The 16,981-nt window shown below is 47.4% G+C and overlaps 1 protein-coding gene across 3 annotated transcripts in view; it reads right to left on the bottom strand.

Annotated features, from left to right (window-relative positions):
* Positions 1-13,626, bottom strand: part of TFAP2B (transcription factor AP-2 beta) — a 63,965-nt gene extending 50,339 nt beyond the window's left edge. Inside the window, exons 1-3 of one of the 3 annotated variants that reach the window (XM_015824319.1) lie at positions 13,499-13,626; positions 8,578-9,036; positions 659-719 (exon numbers count right to left, since the gene is read on the bottom strand). In XM_015824319.1, coding sequence (XP_015679805.1) covers positions 659-719; positions 8,578-9,036; positions 13,499-13,579 — 601 coding nt within the window. In that variant the 5' untranslated portion in view covers positions 13,580-13,626. Of the gene's footprint in view, positions 1-652; positions 720-8,577; positions 9,037-10,282; positions 10,310-13,498 lie in introns of those variants that run through there. The other 2 variants (XM_015824320.1, XM_015824321.1) reach the window with 2 other exon arrangements.
* Between the last annotated feature and the right edge of the window lie 3,355 nt (positions 13,627-16,981).

Here is a 16,981-nt window from a genome sequence, read left to right on the forward strand (position 1 = left end):
CTCTCTCTCTCTCTCTCTCTCTCTCTCTCTCTCTCTCTCTCTCTCTGTGTGTGTGTGTGTGTGTGTCTGTCTCTGTCTCTCTCCCCCTCTCGGTCTCTCTCGCCTCCGCCTCCCCCTCCCAGGAGCTAAATTTAAATAACATGGCAGATTTTCATCCATCCTGGAAATCTCATATGTCCTATTAGGAAGCAGATTCTGCTCATATTCACACAACCCTAAATATTTCTTGGAAAGACGCTCCAGCAAAACCAAAAGCACACTAGTCAAGAATTCAGCCTCTTGCAGGTGATGTTGAGCTAATTCCCACAGAGAGGAAAAGTTATTTCCTAGAACTAGAGAAAAGCTCCAACACAAGCGGTGAGGCAAGATTCCAGCCCATTGGCTGCTTTGTTCAGCATTTCTACTTCCTGCGCCCAACTACAGTTCTTCAGAATGTACAGTATGTTGCAAATATTGAATCAAATCAGGACACAAGGGCTTTCCTTTCTGGAATTTGAATAGCCTTCTCTCTATCTATGCAAAGCACACAATCCCATCTTCAATGCTACCTGGAAGAAAGCCCCTCATGAAGCTTACTCCCAAGTAGGCCTGAAATGCCTCCGTAAAGTGCCCACAAATACTCTACAAAACTGTGCAACAATTGAAGAGTTACCCATACCTTTTTTGATGACCGACTGGTCCAGCAAGTTCATGCCGCTGTTATTAGCATCTTCTACTGCCTAAGGACAGAAGGGGAGAAAGAAGGGGAAAAAAATCACTATTCAAATTGCACTTCGCAAGAACAAAGAGGTGCATAGAGCTGGACAAAGTCCCACACCATCTCAACTTCATTTAGGATCTAGAACCCTTGTTATTTCCAGGAAACGCAATTAATTTACATTTTCCCTGTGTTGAAATGATATGAAATTGAAGCTTCCTTTTTATTAGGGGATCTGGGATGAAAAGAAAATGTAAGGTATAACCCTTCTCTTTCTAATGATTTAAGAGGCCAAGTAACCCATCAATGGTGCTCAGCCTTTATTCCCTGGAGTTTTACAATTTTGGCTTTGGTATCTGCGCAGCCCACTGAGACCAGCAACTACACTTTTGACAGGTGAAAAGAAAGTAGCAGTGGATGCAAGTTTGCTCAGCAGGAAAACTCTTTGCTGCTTATTCACTTCCCTTCTGACCTAGTTTTTATTGGAGTTCCCTGTGCTCAGAAGGGATTGTCCCAAGAAAATAGGTACCGAGCTTTGCTCTGGGAAAAAGTAAACAAGGGACTCTTTGCATTCCTCCTTATAAGGATCAATGGCTTGCTATATATTTATTACACAATTTATGCTGCTGAGTCTCTGATGGATGTTGGAAATGGACTTAGAACTTGAAATCAACCAAATTAGTGCAAATTTACAAAAAAGTTACCCAACTCCCTCTAGTCCACCAACTCCAAGGATTACTGACTGGGAGGGGGGGTACCACTCCAAACACAGTATTTAACATGATCAAGGTTGGGGATGTTTTTCCCCTTTAAAGCAGATAACTGATCAAATAAAATATTATTCCAAGAGTTATCTCAGCATTTTGAGTTTATTACCATGCTCCCTTTTATGGGACAATTGACTTCAGTGGCTGAGAAGAGGCCAGGGAGAGGGAGAGAAATTATCATGACAAAGAAGGCAATGCAAAGACAATTAATTGTGACAGGTCTCAAATGTACATTATGACACTGAGCTACACATGGTGGGAGTAAAGAAGTGACTTCAGCTTTTATTTATTCCTGTACAGTTGGACTCCTGCCTTTATGGAGTCTGAGATGGAGCAAAAAATAAATGGGATGGGAGTAGTAACTGATTGGCATAATTATCGTTCTTCCTATAAGGGCAACTTTTACTTTTGACACCGGAGATTCCTTACTACCTTGTGGCTGCTACCTGTGGAAAAAGGAAGCAAGAGGCCCTCAACTTTTACAGGGAATTGCCATGTATACAATACTAATTGAACAGATTAGGGCTCCAAGGAGACAATTTTAATATTGGTTTAGGTAGCCAGACCTTGTTATTTACCAAAGGCTGGTAAATTTGTATCTGGTATGCAAAGAATGCAAAACAAAGAATGGTAAATTCTGATTAATCACTAGCCAGTAGGGATGATAGGAGACCAACACTTTTGGGCATTGTAGGGGGAGAGCCGTGTTAGTGTATGGTGGTAAAAAAAATCAGGAGACTAACAGCATCTTTTCTGACTAATGCATGCCATTAACTCTCATGACATGCAGATCGCATAAGACTCATGTCTCTTGGTAAAATGCTTTCAAACACTTCAGAAGAGCATCAGGTTGGGGAGGTGTCCTTTCTATATTGGTACATGCAGCCTTGCACCATACTGGGAACCAGTCCTATGGAACGAAGGGGCTTCTGATGCTAAGAAGTCAGCAATGGGTCTGTGCTGTTGATTTCCTCCTGAATGATAATTGCAGCTCCTTACATGTAGCAACTCGCAGTGGACAGAAGCATCTTGAAAGGAGCAAGCAATCCAATTAAGCACCTCCCTTTTGTATCAGAAGCATTTCCTGCTACAATTGTATGAACTCAGCCAGCCTGAATCTGCCTCAGTTTATCAAGACAGATTCTTTATTTCAGAACTAGGTTCCCTGTTTCTCTGCCATTAAATAATAGAAAATTAGCCATCATTGCTCGGTGATAAAGAAGAACAAACAGAAAGGTCATAAGTAAAACTAGAATATATCGTTCCCCACATCCTTGTACATGGCAAGAACATGATCTGGCCACACCCTTTCTCTTCTGTCTCTCAGCCCAAGTTAAGTATTAGGTTCCCTTAAGTTTACATCAATTTAGGTTGCTGTTTCATAAAAGTTGTAGGCTGTCTCGCACTGCCCGTTATCTCAAAAATGGTTAATATATTTTAGATCAAGGCGTTGTGTGAATTCAACCATGGTAATTAATTCAGTGCATCCTAGAAATTCAGAAAATAGTGTTGAGTAAACCATTGTTCAATTAACCTTAAACGTCTTGAGTAACCACAATCATCTTTCAGAAGAGGACAGCTGAAATCCAAGGAATTAACTTTGTTTTTACAAGGCTCTGGGCTCATTCAGATGCTCCAGACCTCCAGAGAATTATAAGAAACCCAATAATTATGCATGATAATCAAGGAACAAGATTCAACACAGAACTGGCAACTAAACATATATCTATGAAACCAACCCACTCCAGAGTTTTGGGGCTGAGCCACTAAGAGGCCAAGTATGGTTCTAGGCACCTTGTGCCCTAAATCACAACCCACATTTCTGACTCTCCATTTGACTGGCAGCCAGCATTCCATTTCATTCAAGGTTTTCTGCATCACCCAAGTCAAGTCACTTATAATTTGGTCTTAAACACATTGGCCTGGAAGCAGGCAGACTGAACAGACCAGAAATCCAAGCAGCCTTCCTCCAGCTCCATGTCAAAGATTCATCCCCACCATCTGGAAATTTTACTGCCTTCAGAGAGGTTGTAATCTTGGGCCACATTTTACTTTGTGGCTTTTCTTTCACAGTGGTACATTGGCATGACAGAACTAATGCACCATAAACTCTCTCTCCCTCTCCCTCTCTCCCCCTTCCTTCCTTCCTTCCTTCCTTCCTTCCTTCCTTCCTTCCTTCCTTCCTTCCTTCCTTCCTTCCTTCCTTCCTTCCTTCTAGCTGCTCATCATATAGGTCCACATCATTTTGGGAGGGTTCACATTCTACACTGACCCCTGAACTCAGCCAGAACACCATATCCCATCCCCAGCACTCAGCCAGGCAGAACGTGTTGAGTGAACCTCACCAGTAGCTCTTGCTATCTAAATCTGGAAAAAAGAAAAAGAAAAAAACCTTGCCCACAGCAACCTCTCAGCTGGGAGGAAGTTAGAAGCTCCCATAAAGTGATTAAAGTTAAAGTGATAAAGCGTTGCCGTGCCCCTTCCCCTTCCGCACTTTTATAGTTTCAGGTGAGCTTCTAAGAATGTAAAAAGAGTTTCACTGGCTCAACGGTCCTATAGTGGCTCTCCAAAGACCCACAGCTCTCCAGACAAGATCCCACTTTCTCCGTAGGTAGGGTTACTTTATGCCGGTAGTATTTGGGGGAAGAAGGTGGGTTTTAAACTGCGCGAGTCACTTTCTTCCAGGACAGAATGAAATCTGAATCTGCCATCCTGGGTTCACTATACTAACACCCTTCCTTCTTCACGGAGCCAGGCGGCTGAGTGGTGCTATCTTCGGACAAGGGTTCCACCCGACCTCAGCTCCTTCCCGACTCCCCCTCTCCCCCCCCCACTCCACAATGTGGTTGAGCTGTTGTAGTTAATGAGAAGAGTCTTGTCTGATTTTCTATCTAATTACGGCCGCCTGCTGGGTTTTTGTACAGGATATTCGCGCAGCATGCTGGCAGTTAATAGTCACAGAGAGAATCGTAAAGATTTAATTAGGACTCCACGCGGAAACGTGAACAGAAGCATGCGCGTGCACGGGTACCCACCCACCTTACACAAACTCCCACACACCCCTCACACTTTTAATTGTCGGGTGGGTTTCTTTAATGGCAGCCTTCACTTCCAGAATTCCTTTCCAAAGGTACTTCAGCTCCCAGAATTCCCCGGGCCTCTCTGGCTAGGGAAGATGGGAAATGAGGTCCAAGATGAAGTGGGCAGTGGATTGGGAAAGATTCGGATGTTTCACCCGCCACAAAACTTGATCTCTTCAACTCCTCTTAGAAGAGGCGGCAAGAGAGAGAAGAGGCGGAGAAAGGTTGGAGCTGAGAAGAAGAGGGGTCACTAATGACCCACCACAATTGAAGACATTTCTCCCCAGTCCACTTAATAAAATCAGAATCACGGGGAGGGACTGAGTGTGAGGGGAGACATCTCTAGTGTCCTTCGCTTCCTCTTGAACGCTTGCTTGGAAGTCAGCACCTTGCATTGCCAAGGGATTCATTTCCACATCAATTTGCAAAAGTGGGGTTGCAACCTGATGCACACTCCTTGAGCTCGGTGGGAGACACGTGCATGAGAATGCCCCCGTCAAGGGATTTCTGTAAGAGGGGAATTCCTGGGGCTACCCTTCCATTCTCGAGGCTAAAGAGAGTGCGGCTGCAAATGAGAATCTGGCTCAAGGCTCCATCCAATTGGACGGCGAACCTGTCTCTGAAACAACAAAATTGACCCACAACGAGAGAAGCCCAAACGCTTGGCAAACTTGCAACACGATCTACTTGGGAAGCAAGGTCCACTGTTGAAACTGTAACTAGGAGTAAGCATCCTGGTTTCCCTTTCATCTTCTTCCAGGTAATAAAATTTGCAACGGAAGTGATAAGCGAAACAAAACCAGTGCAGGGCTCACATGGAACTGTGAACGAGGACGTCTACCTGAGCGAACTATCCAATGTTTCTAATGGTAATCTCATACATATTTACCTTAATCTCTCCCCCACATATACAGACATACTCTCATGTAGGCAGCACTCTGCGTGAGTGTATAATAAACTCGATATCATAAATAAGTTGACCTTCATATTTTAATTAAAGCCAAAATTGCAAGTATCTTCCTGGCCTTCACACGCGTGTGTCTTATATAACGCTCTATCCGTCTTGTTCTCCCTTCTAACTTTAATTTACAAAGGAAATTATGAAATAAATACCAAGCTCCTGGTATAACGTTTGTTACATATACTCTAAGAGTCCGATCCTATATCTTTTCAGAAATAAGTCTCACTGAACTTCAAAGTAAAATTTTTATTTTGAAAATTACAAGAATTCCACCGAATAACCACCGAACCTGTTAACCATTCATGATATCCTGCCCACAGAATTCTGCAGTTGTTTACAAAGAATCCAATTTAGAATGGGGCAGGTCATAGTGGCATCTGTAGATGCAGCAAATTTAATCCGTTTAGCTAAGGCACCTGTCAGTCTCACTTCAGTCAGAGTACTTACAGCAGAACAAATGGAATGATCTTTTCAAACCCATTAGCACCAAGATACATTTTTTTTAAAATCGTCTAAAACAACTTAAAATCGGATCTCTTAAAGGGAAAACGGAGTGTTTGGATAGTCTTGTTCTCCACTCTTTCAACAGTGTTTTACCCTTACAGGTCAGGCATTGTTGGGCGAACCCAACTTCCAACGAATCGATGGGAAAGATCCAAGTCTATGATCTTAAGTTAACGGGGGGGGGGGGGTTTAACTTTCCCCGAGATAACATAGTTTTTGAACCGATCCGTGACTTAAAGAGCTTCTTGCCACTACTTCTCACAGAAACACCTAATTTCTTGAAAAAGAAAAAGACTGGGATGATGTGTGGAGGACCCCAATCTTACTGACCCAAGACCCTGCAACTTACACCCTCCGGGTCTTGATTACAGCAACCCACAGGCCCTATTGGATCGCTTTGGCGGCACTCTCTCCGCCCTGCCACTCTAGGCACCTTTGGCTTAGAAGCAAGTGGCTTGGAACGCAATTAAATTCTCTTTAGAGTAAACCTGCAAAGGTCTGGGCTGCACGTGGCCAGGGGCAGAAATCTACACACCGGAAGAACCGCCTTTCGTTTAGAAGAGCAGAAACCTGGCAAGAACGAATGCCTCGTTCTTCTTCTATCTCTACTTGCCTGATTTCTTTTGGTCATAGTCAGATACATTCCCATTCAACCGGCTTAAGGGAAGGGGAACAAGATGCAGTTTTCGTTCAGTTTTCTCCCTCTCTCCCCTTCCCCCCCCCCCCGAAGCCAAATAAAGTCCTGTATTATAATATAGGAGACACCCCAGGTTCTCCTTATCTCGATTCAGCTAAATTCTAAATAAACAAACGACCGAGTTAGAAAGGCGAGAAGAACTATTAGAAGGGAAAACAAAGTATCTAACTTAATCTGGCAAACGTTCTTGAAAATGTAACATGTCGCAGGGCCTTCCCCTTTCTCTCCTTTTATTCCTGAAGGTGATCTTTGATTTGACACGGTAATTGCTGTTAAGCAGTTTCTTGTCTGCAAAGGCATAGTTTCAGAAATTTTATAATAAATGTATTTCAAAATCAAATTGCCCTCCTTTGCAAAGGTGCAACACCTAGTCAGGGGAAGCAGTTGGTTATCGTAATATCGATCCCTGATTATAGGCCTCCAGGACTCCAGGTTTGGGATAGAGTAGGGGGTAAATCTGTGGTCAAAGTGGACAGTCAGCTTCCTTTTTTACAAAAAGGCCCTTTCTTGTGATCTGTCTCAGTTCATTGCTTTTTCCCATTCACCCTGGAAGCTTTAAGAAGTAAAAAAAAAAAAAAAAAAAGGAAGGCTCCGTTTTTGCCTAGCTGAGGTTACCCTTAAGGGGAAAAGGCAGGGTCGTGCCCATTAAATCGGAGGAGCCTGCTTCAGGCAGTTGCACGACGAAATCCGGAAACGGTTGGCGGAAAACGCAGCACAAAACCACACCGGTTGCGGGGAAACGCAAAACCTTAGTGCTCACCCGCGTCCCACTTCCTATCGGTTGACCTGCAAAACATGCGGCACCGTCAGTGAGCCCCTGTTTTCCCCATTCCGTTTGCTCCTCTGCTTTTCACAGCTCCAGTTTTCGCTTTGGAAAGTTATTTACACACACACAGAGACACAAAGCCGGCAACGGGCAACCAAAGCCAGGAGGTGCGCTGACTCCAAGGCATTCAGCCGCCGGCAAGAGAGAGACCGGTGTGCCAGGGTCCGGCTTCAAGGCCAGAATCCATCGGAGCTAAGAAAAAGCCACACAATATAGGCTGAAGGCGGCAGCCCTTTCCCCACCAAAAGACGCCGCCAGCTTCTTAGATCAGGGTAATCTGCCACGTTCTTGGCGAACTAAATTGGAAAGGGGGGAAAAGCCAGACTAAAACTGAACCAGGCTCCCGGTGCTGTGGCGGGCTGGGCTGGGACAAAGCCCTGGACTTCTCCAAGCTGGCCTGGAATTTAATTCTTCCTGCCCAGCCTTTTTCTTCGAAGGCCCGGCGGGGTCTAAAGCCAGCCTAGGAGGAGAGGGGAGAACAGAGTGGTAGGGACCGACAAGCTTCCAGGGGTCCGGGAAGAGATGGGGATTGGAGAGGGGATCTTGACATTTCTTTGGCCACCCTCGAGAGTCCGGAGCCCGCCGGCTCGATGCTCCTTGAGACCCGTCTTTACTTAGAAACGAGTTCCTGGGGGGGGGGGGTTGGGAAAATGTGACGGGACCAGGCCCTCTGGGGTTGGGCAGAAACTTTGCGCCGCTGGCTGGGTCTGGGTCTGGGTCTGAGTCTGTAACAAGGCAGCTCAGCAGTTCCAGCAACCTTCGGCAACTGGCCGCCACACGAAGGCGGCGGACTCGCCTCTTGCCAAAGGCCAGGCTTGCTCAGGAGCCTGGCCCGTCAAAGCTGCCCGGGGCAGAGGAAGAGCCCTTTTAGGCCACTTCACCGGACCGATGGGTCGCGGCATCCAACCCAGTTTGCACCGGTCCCGCGGTGGCTTTCGAGCCTCGAAAGGGTTCCAATAAACTCCGACGGGGCAATGACCCTAACCCTTAGCTCCTGTTCCGGAGCCGCGATCCCCAACGCCTCAGCCTTCCCGCCAGGACTTACCTGCACATCCTCCATGCCGGGGTGCCCGATGCCGTGGAGGGAAAGCGCGTCGCCCATGCCGGAGTCCAGGCCATGGTGAGCCGAATGGAGAAGGACGTCTGGCCGCCGGACGGAGTGGTAGTCCCGTCGCGGGTCGAGGCCCGAGAGCTGCGGCAAAGAAGCCCGCGGCTGGGGCAGCAGGGAGCCGGCGTCGGAGCCCACCTCTTGCCGCTGTCGCTGCCCCCAGGGATGCTGCTGGGGCTGGTGCAGCGGGTTCAGGGCGTAGGGGTCATTGACGTGGGAGTAAGGGTCCTGGCTCTGGTGGTAAGGAAGAGGCTGGTAGGGCGGCGGGAAGTAGGGCGGCTGGAAGTCCGAGGAAGGGGTGTGAGAGAGCGGAGGGGCGCTGGAGTAAGGGCCTTGAGAGACCGAGCCCAGCTGGGAGAGCCGGGAACTGTGGCTGGGGACTCCATCGTGCCGGTCCTGGAGGGAGCAGTTCAGGCCCCAGACAGGGATACAAACAAAAGAAGCAGAGAGAAAGAGAGAGAGAGAGAGAGAAAGGCATTTAAAAAAGTCATTCCGTACGACTAAAAAAACCCATCGTAAAGTGCTCCTATGTCTCCCAACGTGGTGGTGATGAGGGTCGCCATGTGCCACCATACGAGTCAATGTAAATATTTTCCTGGGATTAATGACCGTTTGTTTCTTATCTTCTCCCCATACGTTCAACTATAATTGCAAGCAATCGAAATGGCCTTTACTAAAGCCCAACGCTCAAGTGGCATAATGAGGTTGAGGATGAGGATGATGATAAAATGGATTATTATTTTTTTTTAAAAAAAAAAAAGTTCACCAAAAGGCTTTCACTGCACCAGGAAAAATGATGAGAATGAGAACAACAGTATAATGCTGCTTGAGCCATTCGACAGCATATGAATAAATGTGAACGTATAAAACCATCAATTGCTTCAGAAAAAAAATATCTTTAAAATGTGAGAAAAAATCAACAAAGGGGCCATCTGCTCAGGTTTTGGGTGGCAAGACATAGGACTAGGGGGCTATAATTCTAAGGGCAAGAAAGTATAAAAACAGCTTTAGCCAAAATGTTTCTCAAAGAAACTCAACTCCAAAAGGAAAAAAAATAATAAGTGGTGCATGGACAAATAAGTCTGTTTCTGGTCTGAAATAAACGTATTGGTCTTGGTCTCTTAACACTTTCCCCCAAATTACATTTGTCTCTGATAGAAAAAAAATGAAATGACTATAAAAAGAGTATATATTAATGATTATCTCTAACGACCTGAAAAAAAAAATTAAATGTCAACGAATATTCTTATAACACTGATACATACTATAACTGAAGCAAAGCTGCAATTTTAGACCTCCCCTCCCCCGCACCAGAAAATATAGCTCCTTTTCTCAACAGCAATATCTCCTTCCTCCCCTGAAAAAGTTTCCCTTCACTGATCCCCCCCACCTTCCTGGTTCCCAGTTCAAATGAAGAACACACAATGCAAAATGGAGAAGCAGCTGCAAGCGTCTTCCAATTATTGTGCTAAATTACCAAGCCAAAGGCGTTGAGAGAAAGGGGGGGGGGGAGAGAGAGAGGCTAAGAGAGATAGAGAGAGAGAGAGAGAGAGAGAAGGAATGAGAAGGGGGTCTAGAAACAGGGGACCGAAAGGCAAAGAGAATAGGGCAATTTTTAAAACACAACATGGACCCAACTCACCATAGCGGAATAGGTGTGGACTAACATCTGGAAATTTGTTTAAAAAAATCTTGAAACAGGTAAAAAATAAAATAGCAGTAGAATAGTACTACTACTACTACTACTAATAAATTAATATTAATAACACTAGGAACAAGGAGAGGGGCGGTATCAAGAAAATCTGCAAAGGACCTTGGTACACCCAGGAGAACAGCTGGAGGTATTTCCGAGACTATCCATCAAAACTAAAATTTGGAGGAAAATGTGTGTGGAGAGAGTCTATGGTCGGTGAGGAGCGTCCTCGTGGTGCCCCCCCTTCCCCGCCCGTCGCGCTTCCAAAAGCAATCCTCTTCGACCCAAGGCAAGCTTCAGACTGCTCCAGCGCCCCTTTCTCCTTTCCCTTCCCTACGCCGCCTCATAATAATTGATATTCATGACTATTAATATTACACGACTACTTTAAAGGGAGAATGCCAGACCAAATGGAGCGTGAAGGCTTTGCAGGCAGCTCGAGAGCTCCCCTCGTATTGTAAATGACGTTCATTCAGTGGAGAATTACTAGATGTAATCAGACGAGGGGGCTGGCGGAGGCAGCGCTGGGGGAGAGCGAGAGGGAAGGGACAAAAAGTTGAACGGGCAAGAGGCAGAACTTCCATTAATTTGAACAGGGGAAGAAGGTGTGTAAACGAGGCGCTACTGATCTGAGCAGCAAGGAAGTGATTTGGAGCAATACTAGAGGCAAAAGGAAAGGAGGGAGAAAATCATATTTCCCTTCTCTCCTCCACCCCAACCCGGTTTTTTTTTATATATTTAATTATAGATTCCAAATAGGAAGGAAAATCGATTGCCCTCGGTGCTTTTGTTCTGATTTTTAAAGCAAATAAGAGCCTCTCCAATCTTGTCATTTTTTTTTAACATTTAAAGGCAGCCGAAGCGATTTGTTTACAGAAGCAATTAAGCTTGAAAGAAAGAAAGAAAGGAAGGAAGAAAGGAAGAAAGACAAAGAAAGGAAGGAAGGAAAGAAAGAAAGAAAGAAAGAAAGAAAGAAAGAAAGAAAGAAAGGAAGAAAGAAAGAAAGAAAGAAAGAAAGAAAGAGAAAGAACTCAACCGAATTCTGCTATAGATTGGTGAGGTTTTGCAACGGGCTACCGAAAGCCAGCCAGTGTACATGGGCGAGTGTGCGCCCGCCCAATATACATTTACTTTGCCTCTGGCAGCTGCCGTGCCAAAAAGGCGCCCAGCAGTCACCTAGACAGAACACGCGTATGCAATGATTCCAAAGAAAAACCAAATGTACAGTTCTCTGGCAAAGCCAGAGGCGACAGAAAACCTTTCTCACGTTACAATAGCTGCTGCCCAACCCTGGTAACCGCACCAGTTAAAAGTTCAACCGAACACTCTTTCCTAAACGCGTTCTCGGTCGGCAAATCAGTTTCAGGAGAAACTTGGATGCCTAAGTTCTTAAAAATTACCATTACTTTACCGCCCTTGAATCTTACGTTTTAAAGCTTGGCCGGTTTGATGTACAAAAGGAAAGGTTCCCTACACGAAGGTGGGTGGGTGCGTTTACCCGCGCGGGCGGGCACAGGCGCACGCACACCTGTCTTAAAAGTAAATTTATGGCATAGTTAGAAAACTCCAAAGAGAAACGGTTTTAGAGTCCTTCCGGTATCTCAGTCCCCTTTCTAGAATTTGCAAGGATCTTTTAATCCACCCAAAGTCAGGGTAACACTATTCAGGTGAGGAAAAAGAACGAGAAGTACACCTGGGCGTACTTAGAAACCCTCGCTAGCCGGCTGAAGGACCCCCGATTTGCTCTTGAAGGGTGGCAGAAATTGAGAGGCAGAATCTTTGCCTCGCTGGCTCACCTTCCCTCCAGTAGGGACGCCACTCACGTTGACCCTTGTATTTAAGTGAGTCGCTGGGAAGGGGACGCCAAGGGGAAGGCCAGGGAGAGCGGTGGGGGTGGGGTGGGAGAGAAGTCCGCAGCGGGGAAATGGAACGGAACCGAACCCCTTTGCCGGCGCTTCGTTGATCCCTGTCCTGACGGGCGCTTTTGGCAGTCTGGAGAGTCTGTCCTGGGGCTGCAAGTGTTACCCTGACTTTGGGTGGATTAAAAGACGAGTGCCCCAGCCCAGCGCCTTGGAGGGAGACGAGGCGAGGCAGTCTCGCTTCTCCCACAAGTTTAAGCTTTCAAACATTAACTGGTCGGGCCAAGCCGGCGGCAGACTTCGGGTTCGTTCAGAAAGAAACGGTCAACTTAACCGGCCGGAGGAAACTCGAATCCTGTTGCCTCGGGCGCGATGCTTTCTCCGAGGGCGCCAGCTGGTCGCCCACCCGAAAGAAAAGGGGCTGGGAAGAAAAAAAAAAAAAAAACCAAACCCGAAACTATCCACCACCGGAGTCCAAACGCTGGAAATGAGTGAGAAAACTCTCTTTTCAGCAGCCCGGAATAGACGTTAATATTCTAACCTAAGGTGGGGCTTAAGCGCTTAGGGCAAATGGATTTATTTCGGGGCAGGGCAAACGGCACTGGGTGATAACGCTGGCCCGTTTCGGAGAAAGCCGGATCGCGCCTGGCAATTTAGACCAGCGGTTCGAGATAAAAGAGTTCAAGTAAGCGAGCCGGCTCTCTTGTTTCTCGGGCGCGGAAGATGCCTGCAAAGCAAAAGAGCCCAGATCGCAGTAAGGGCTTTTTTTTTGGGCGGGCGGGGGTCTCCGGGACGCGTCTGGACTTGTGCCTTTCCGCCCTGCTTCGCGCTGCCTCACAAAGAAGAAGCGAGCCGAGCAAAGCAAGCCCCTTCGGGTTCCGCAGGAAGCTGCCTTTGTGAAATACACACAGGAAAGGAAGGGTGGCTGCGGTCTGATCGAATTCCGGTGGATCTAAAGCGAGCGCGGCGTGCCGGGGAAATCCCTGTTTTCCCTGCCAGCTGACTGCAGCGTGCCCGCCTCTTTCATTTCTTGAGAGGGAGAAGGAAACGAAAGCAAAAAAAGGAGAAAATAAAGTTCCTCTTTGGATTTAAGGCGGAGGTTAAGGGAGCCTCCGAAATCCCTTTCTGCCTGTCCCCCTCCGCCCCGCTTCCCTTTCCCCGGCGCTAGGCAGGCAACGGCGCCCCGGCTCGCCTCGGACCCCTCTCCGGTTCGCCTTCCCGAGATCTCTCCGCCTGCCTGAGACTCTTTGCCCGGTTCTGTAAATCTCCTTTGCCCCGCCAAGGTGCCTCTTCTCTCCATACTGACCTCGTAGATGTCTTCGTATTTCACATTTTCCACCAGTTTCCAGAGCATGATGGCGGGCTGTCCTCTAGGAGGTGAGTGCATTCATGTGAAGAGCAGATGTCTGGATTCTCAGGACTTCTCTGTCTGTAATGATCCATCTATAATTGGAAATGGGGGACAGACACCAAATCCGACGTTCCTCTCCCATCGCAACTTATATCTGTTGTCTGAAACAATAGGCTGGAGAAGGAAGCCTCAGACAGAGAGGAAAAATCATTCCCATCTGTGGAGTTTATATAGAACACATAGACATATTGAACACACATAGATTATGCATCTAATTACTCACCCACCCTTGATACGGCTATATGTTCATACACACGCGCGCGCGCGCGCATACACACACACACAGGCAAGTTATGAAAAAGAACGCCGGAGCTATTTCTGTAGGTAAGCACCCCGATTTGTGCATGTGTTTACACACATATACATACATATTTCGGGACACACTCAGAGGAAAAGTGCAAACAGGGATCTTAACTTTCTGACCGCACGGAGCGTGTGTTGCACATATTTCCTTCTGCGGATCGATTTTGTTTATGCAGTATACCCAGGCACTCTTTCAAACAATTTAAAGATATATCAGTTTATATTAACTGTAATACGCACACACGTATTTTATATGGGTGAAATTTACAGCTAAAAACTCACGCGCACGCGCGCACACCCAGGCACACACAACACAGAGAGAGAATTATTTGTGATGTAAATAGACATTTTCTTCCTTTTGGGGGAGGTGGGAGAGAAACAGATTTTTTATAAATTCTGATTCACTGAAAAATGCAAAGACAAGGGGGCCAGTAACGACCTTAGAGGCGAAAATGTTGGTTAAGTTTACACCCCACGTCCTTTAATTTCAGACAATTTTTTTCTCTTTCCTCGGTGGAAAACCAAGGCAGTCCCCAAAGACTAGGTAGGACCACCCTACTCCGGCCGTATTTAACCCAGGGGAGCTCATTTCAAAGATCCCTCTCATGAAACGGTTTTTTCTTTGTTTTATTTTGTTTCCACACTTGCCTGGTTTTTTGAGCGGACGTTTAACCAGCTACGCGTTTTAAAACGAGCTCCATCTCAGCGAGGCAAGCTGAGGAGGGGACAAGTTGCGGAGGGGACAAAAAACAGAAAACAAAAAACCCCCGACCCTTGGCTGGGTGCGGAAGCAGGCCTTTCCCGCTCGGATTTCAGGCACTTTTCGAAAGGTCTGCGAATTTCAAAGCCTCCGAAGTGACTTAGGAGGAGAATAGCTGCCTTCTCTAGAGGTCTTTTTACAAGAGTGGGCAAGCCCTCGAGGTTCCGCCTTCTAGGAAGGGGGAAAAGGTGAGCTGCTCAACGAAGAGTCCGGGTGTCCTTGCCCAACCCCAAATAACAGTGAGAAATCCAACTTTTTTCCCCTCTCCCTCTCCCCCCCCTCCCGGTTGCCCGTAACCTCAGAATGCACCTTTCCAGCAGGGGCTGTCGGAAAGGGCAGGAGGAGGGAGCAGGTCAGACGCTCTCGCAGCCAGCAGGTAGCTGGAATAAGAGGAGCAAAGGCAGGTTGGCCTTTGCACGGAAGTGATGAAAGCTGGGAAGAGGGAGCCGCGGCAGCAAAGCTTGCCGTCTTATAAGCGGCTCTGGGCGGGAGGAGGAGGAGGAGGAGGAGGAGNCTCTTTCCCTCCCTCCCCCTCTCTCTCTCTCCCTCCCTCTCTCTCTCTCTCCCTCTCCCCTCTCTCTCTCCCTCTCCCCCCCCTCTCTCTCTCTCTCTCACACACACACACGGACGGACAATTTTCCAAAGCTGGCAGTATTACAATAAGTGAAAATCTTCACCCCGAACTCCAAGTCTGGGTTCAGCTCCTGCTTACTGGGAAGTAAGTCCTGCCCGCTTTCAATGGGGGGGGGCAACCCCAAATAAGTGTGAGTCGTCCCTTGGCACCCGGAATGGACTCCCCAGTTTTTAAGCTAAGGATCGCGACTTTGCCAACGGGCAGAGGACAAACTGGAAAACGATTTGGATACCCCGTGTCCTCCCACTCAATCTGCCTCCCTCTTTCCCGTAGCGCGGCTTCTCCTCCTGTTGCGACGGGAGCCGGTCCCTTTGGGCTGTGCTGTGGTGGAAGTGATCCCAGTGTCCTCGCCGCGGCGAGGTCAGGTTGGTCCTGTTGGGAAAACCCACGTGCATAAAAATACTACAAAGGGTAAACCGGATTTGTAACCTTATTAGCTGGTTCGCCAATAAAATTTATTATTGCCTTTCCTACACGAAACTGTGCCCCGGAGGTGCTAAACTTAAGCGTGTGAGCTCCTGGCTTCCAGCCTTCCTCTAGAGCCCCCCCGGGGAAGGCCCATTTTACACTGAAGCAGACAGTTAGTAGTTAGGTCGAACTTCCCCTGCAGCTCAACTAGACGTGCAGTGAGGTGGAGTAGGAAATAGGCGCGTTTAAGGCTTCGGCGCGGCAGGATTGAAAAAGCGGAGTCTTAATTTAGGAATACGTTCTGATTCCTCTTCCTTACCCGCCTGGATCAGCCTGCAACCTTACGTTTAAAACCTGGGAGTAAAACGCCTTGAACCAATTGGGGCTTCCTTCCAACTGAACGTGGGGAAGACTGCCCTGGACAGAGATAGTGGTTTGAATTGGCTATTCGACAGGCCCGAGAACACGGCACGATCCAATTCAGCCGAAGACGCCAATGTGTCTCTAGGTGTTGGGGTGGGGGGGAGGCGAATAAAAGTTGGGATTTAAACACATTAAGACCGGAGAGCTACGTTCGTTCCTTGGGACTTCTGCCGCACTGTATATTCCAAAGCGCTGCCCCTAGAATGCGATGTAAAATGTGGGAAACGCGAACACGCGTTTGAAGGCGATTTAGCCGCGTAGGTTTAATATGTCAAGAGAACTTGGCACGGCAGAAAAATTACAGTCGAGGGACCTGCCTTTCTATGGGCTACAACAGATCCTCGAACCCCTATTAATGGGAAGCTTGAGTGTGAAATGAGCGGCGTACGTGTGTGTGTGTGTGTGTGTGTGTGTGTGTGTATGTATGGGGGGGACCTGTAATTCAACAAGACAACAGCGCCCTCTAGGGATTCTTGCAAGCTTGCAAACACAGTTGAAATCAACCTTTCGGTTTATTAAACGCGTGCGGGGTGGGGTAGGGGGGGAATGGCAGGAAGCTGTCCTCTCCTTTATTAGAAGGGAGATTAAAGCGAACGCGATCTTTTAGCAATGTTTGGGTTCGAGGTGTTTGACTAGGTCGGGAAGATTGAGATTCAAGCCCATCCTCCGCAACAGAAGCAGCCAATCTACCTTGGCTGTTATGGGGGGGGGGGAATGGGAAGCGGGAGCGCTGTGCACGTTGAACTTGGGCTCCTGGGGAAGAGGCGGGATAGAAATTTGACAAAGAACATAATTCCACGGCGATTCGCGCTGCAGCCATTTGTGTGGCTGAAAAAATATTCCTGTATGC

Source organism: Protobothrops mucrosquamatus, unplaced genomic scaffold (genome assembly GCF_001527695.2).
Source record: "Protobothrops mucrosquamatus isolate PMUCROS unplaced genomic scaffold, P.Mucros_1.0 scaffold2200, whole genome shotgun sequence".
Lineage (NCBI taxonomy): Eukaryota > Metazoa > Chordata > Lepidosauria > Squamata > Viperidae > Protobothrops > Protobothrops mucrosquamatus.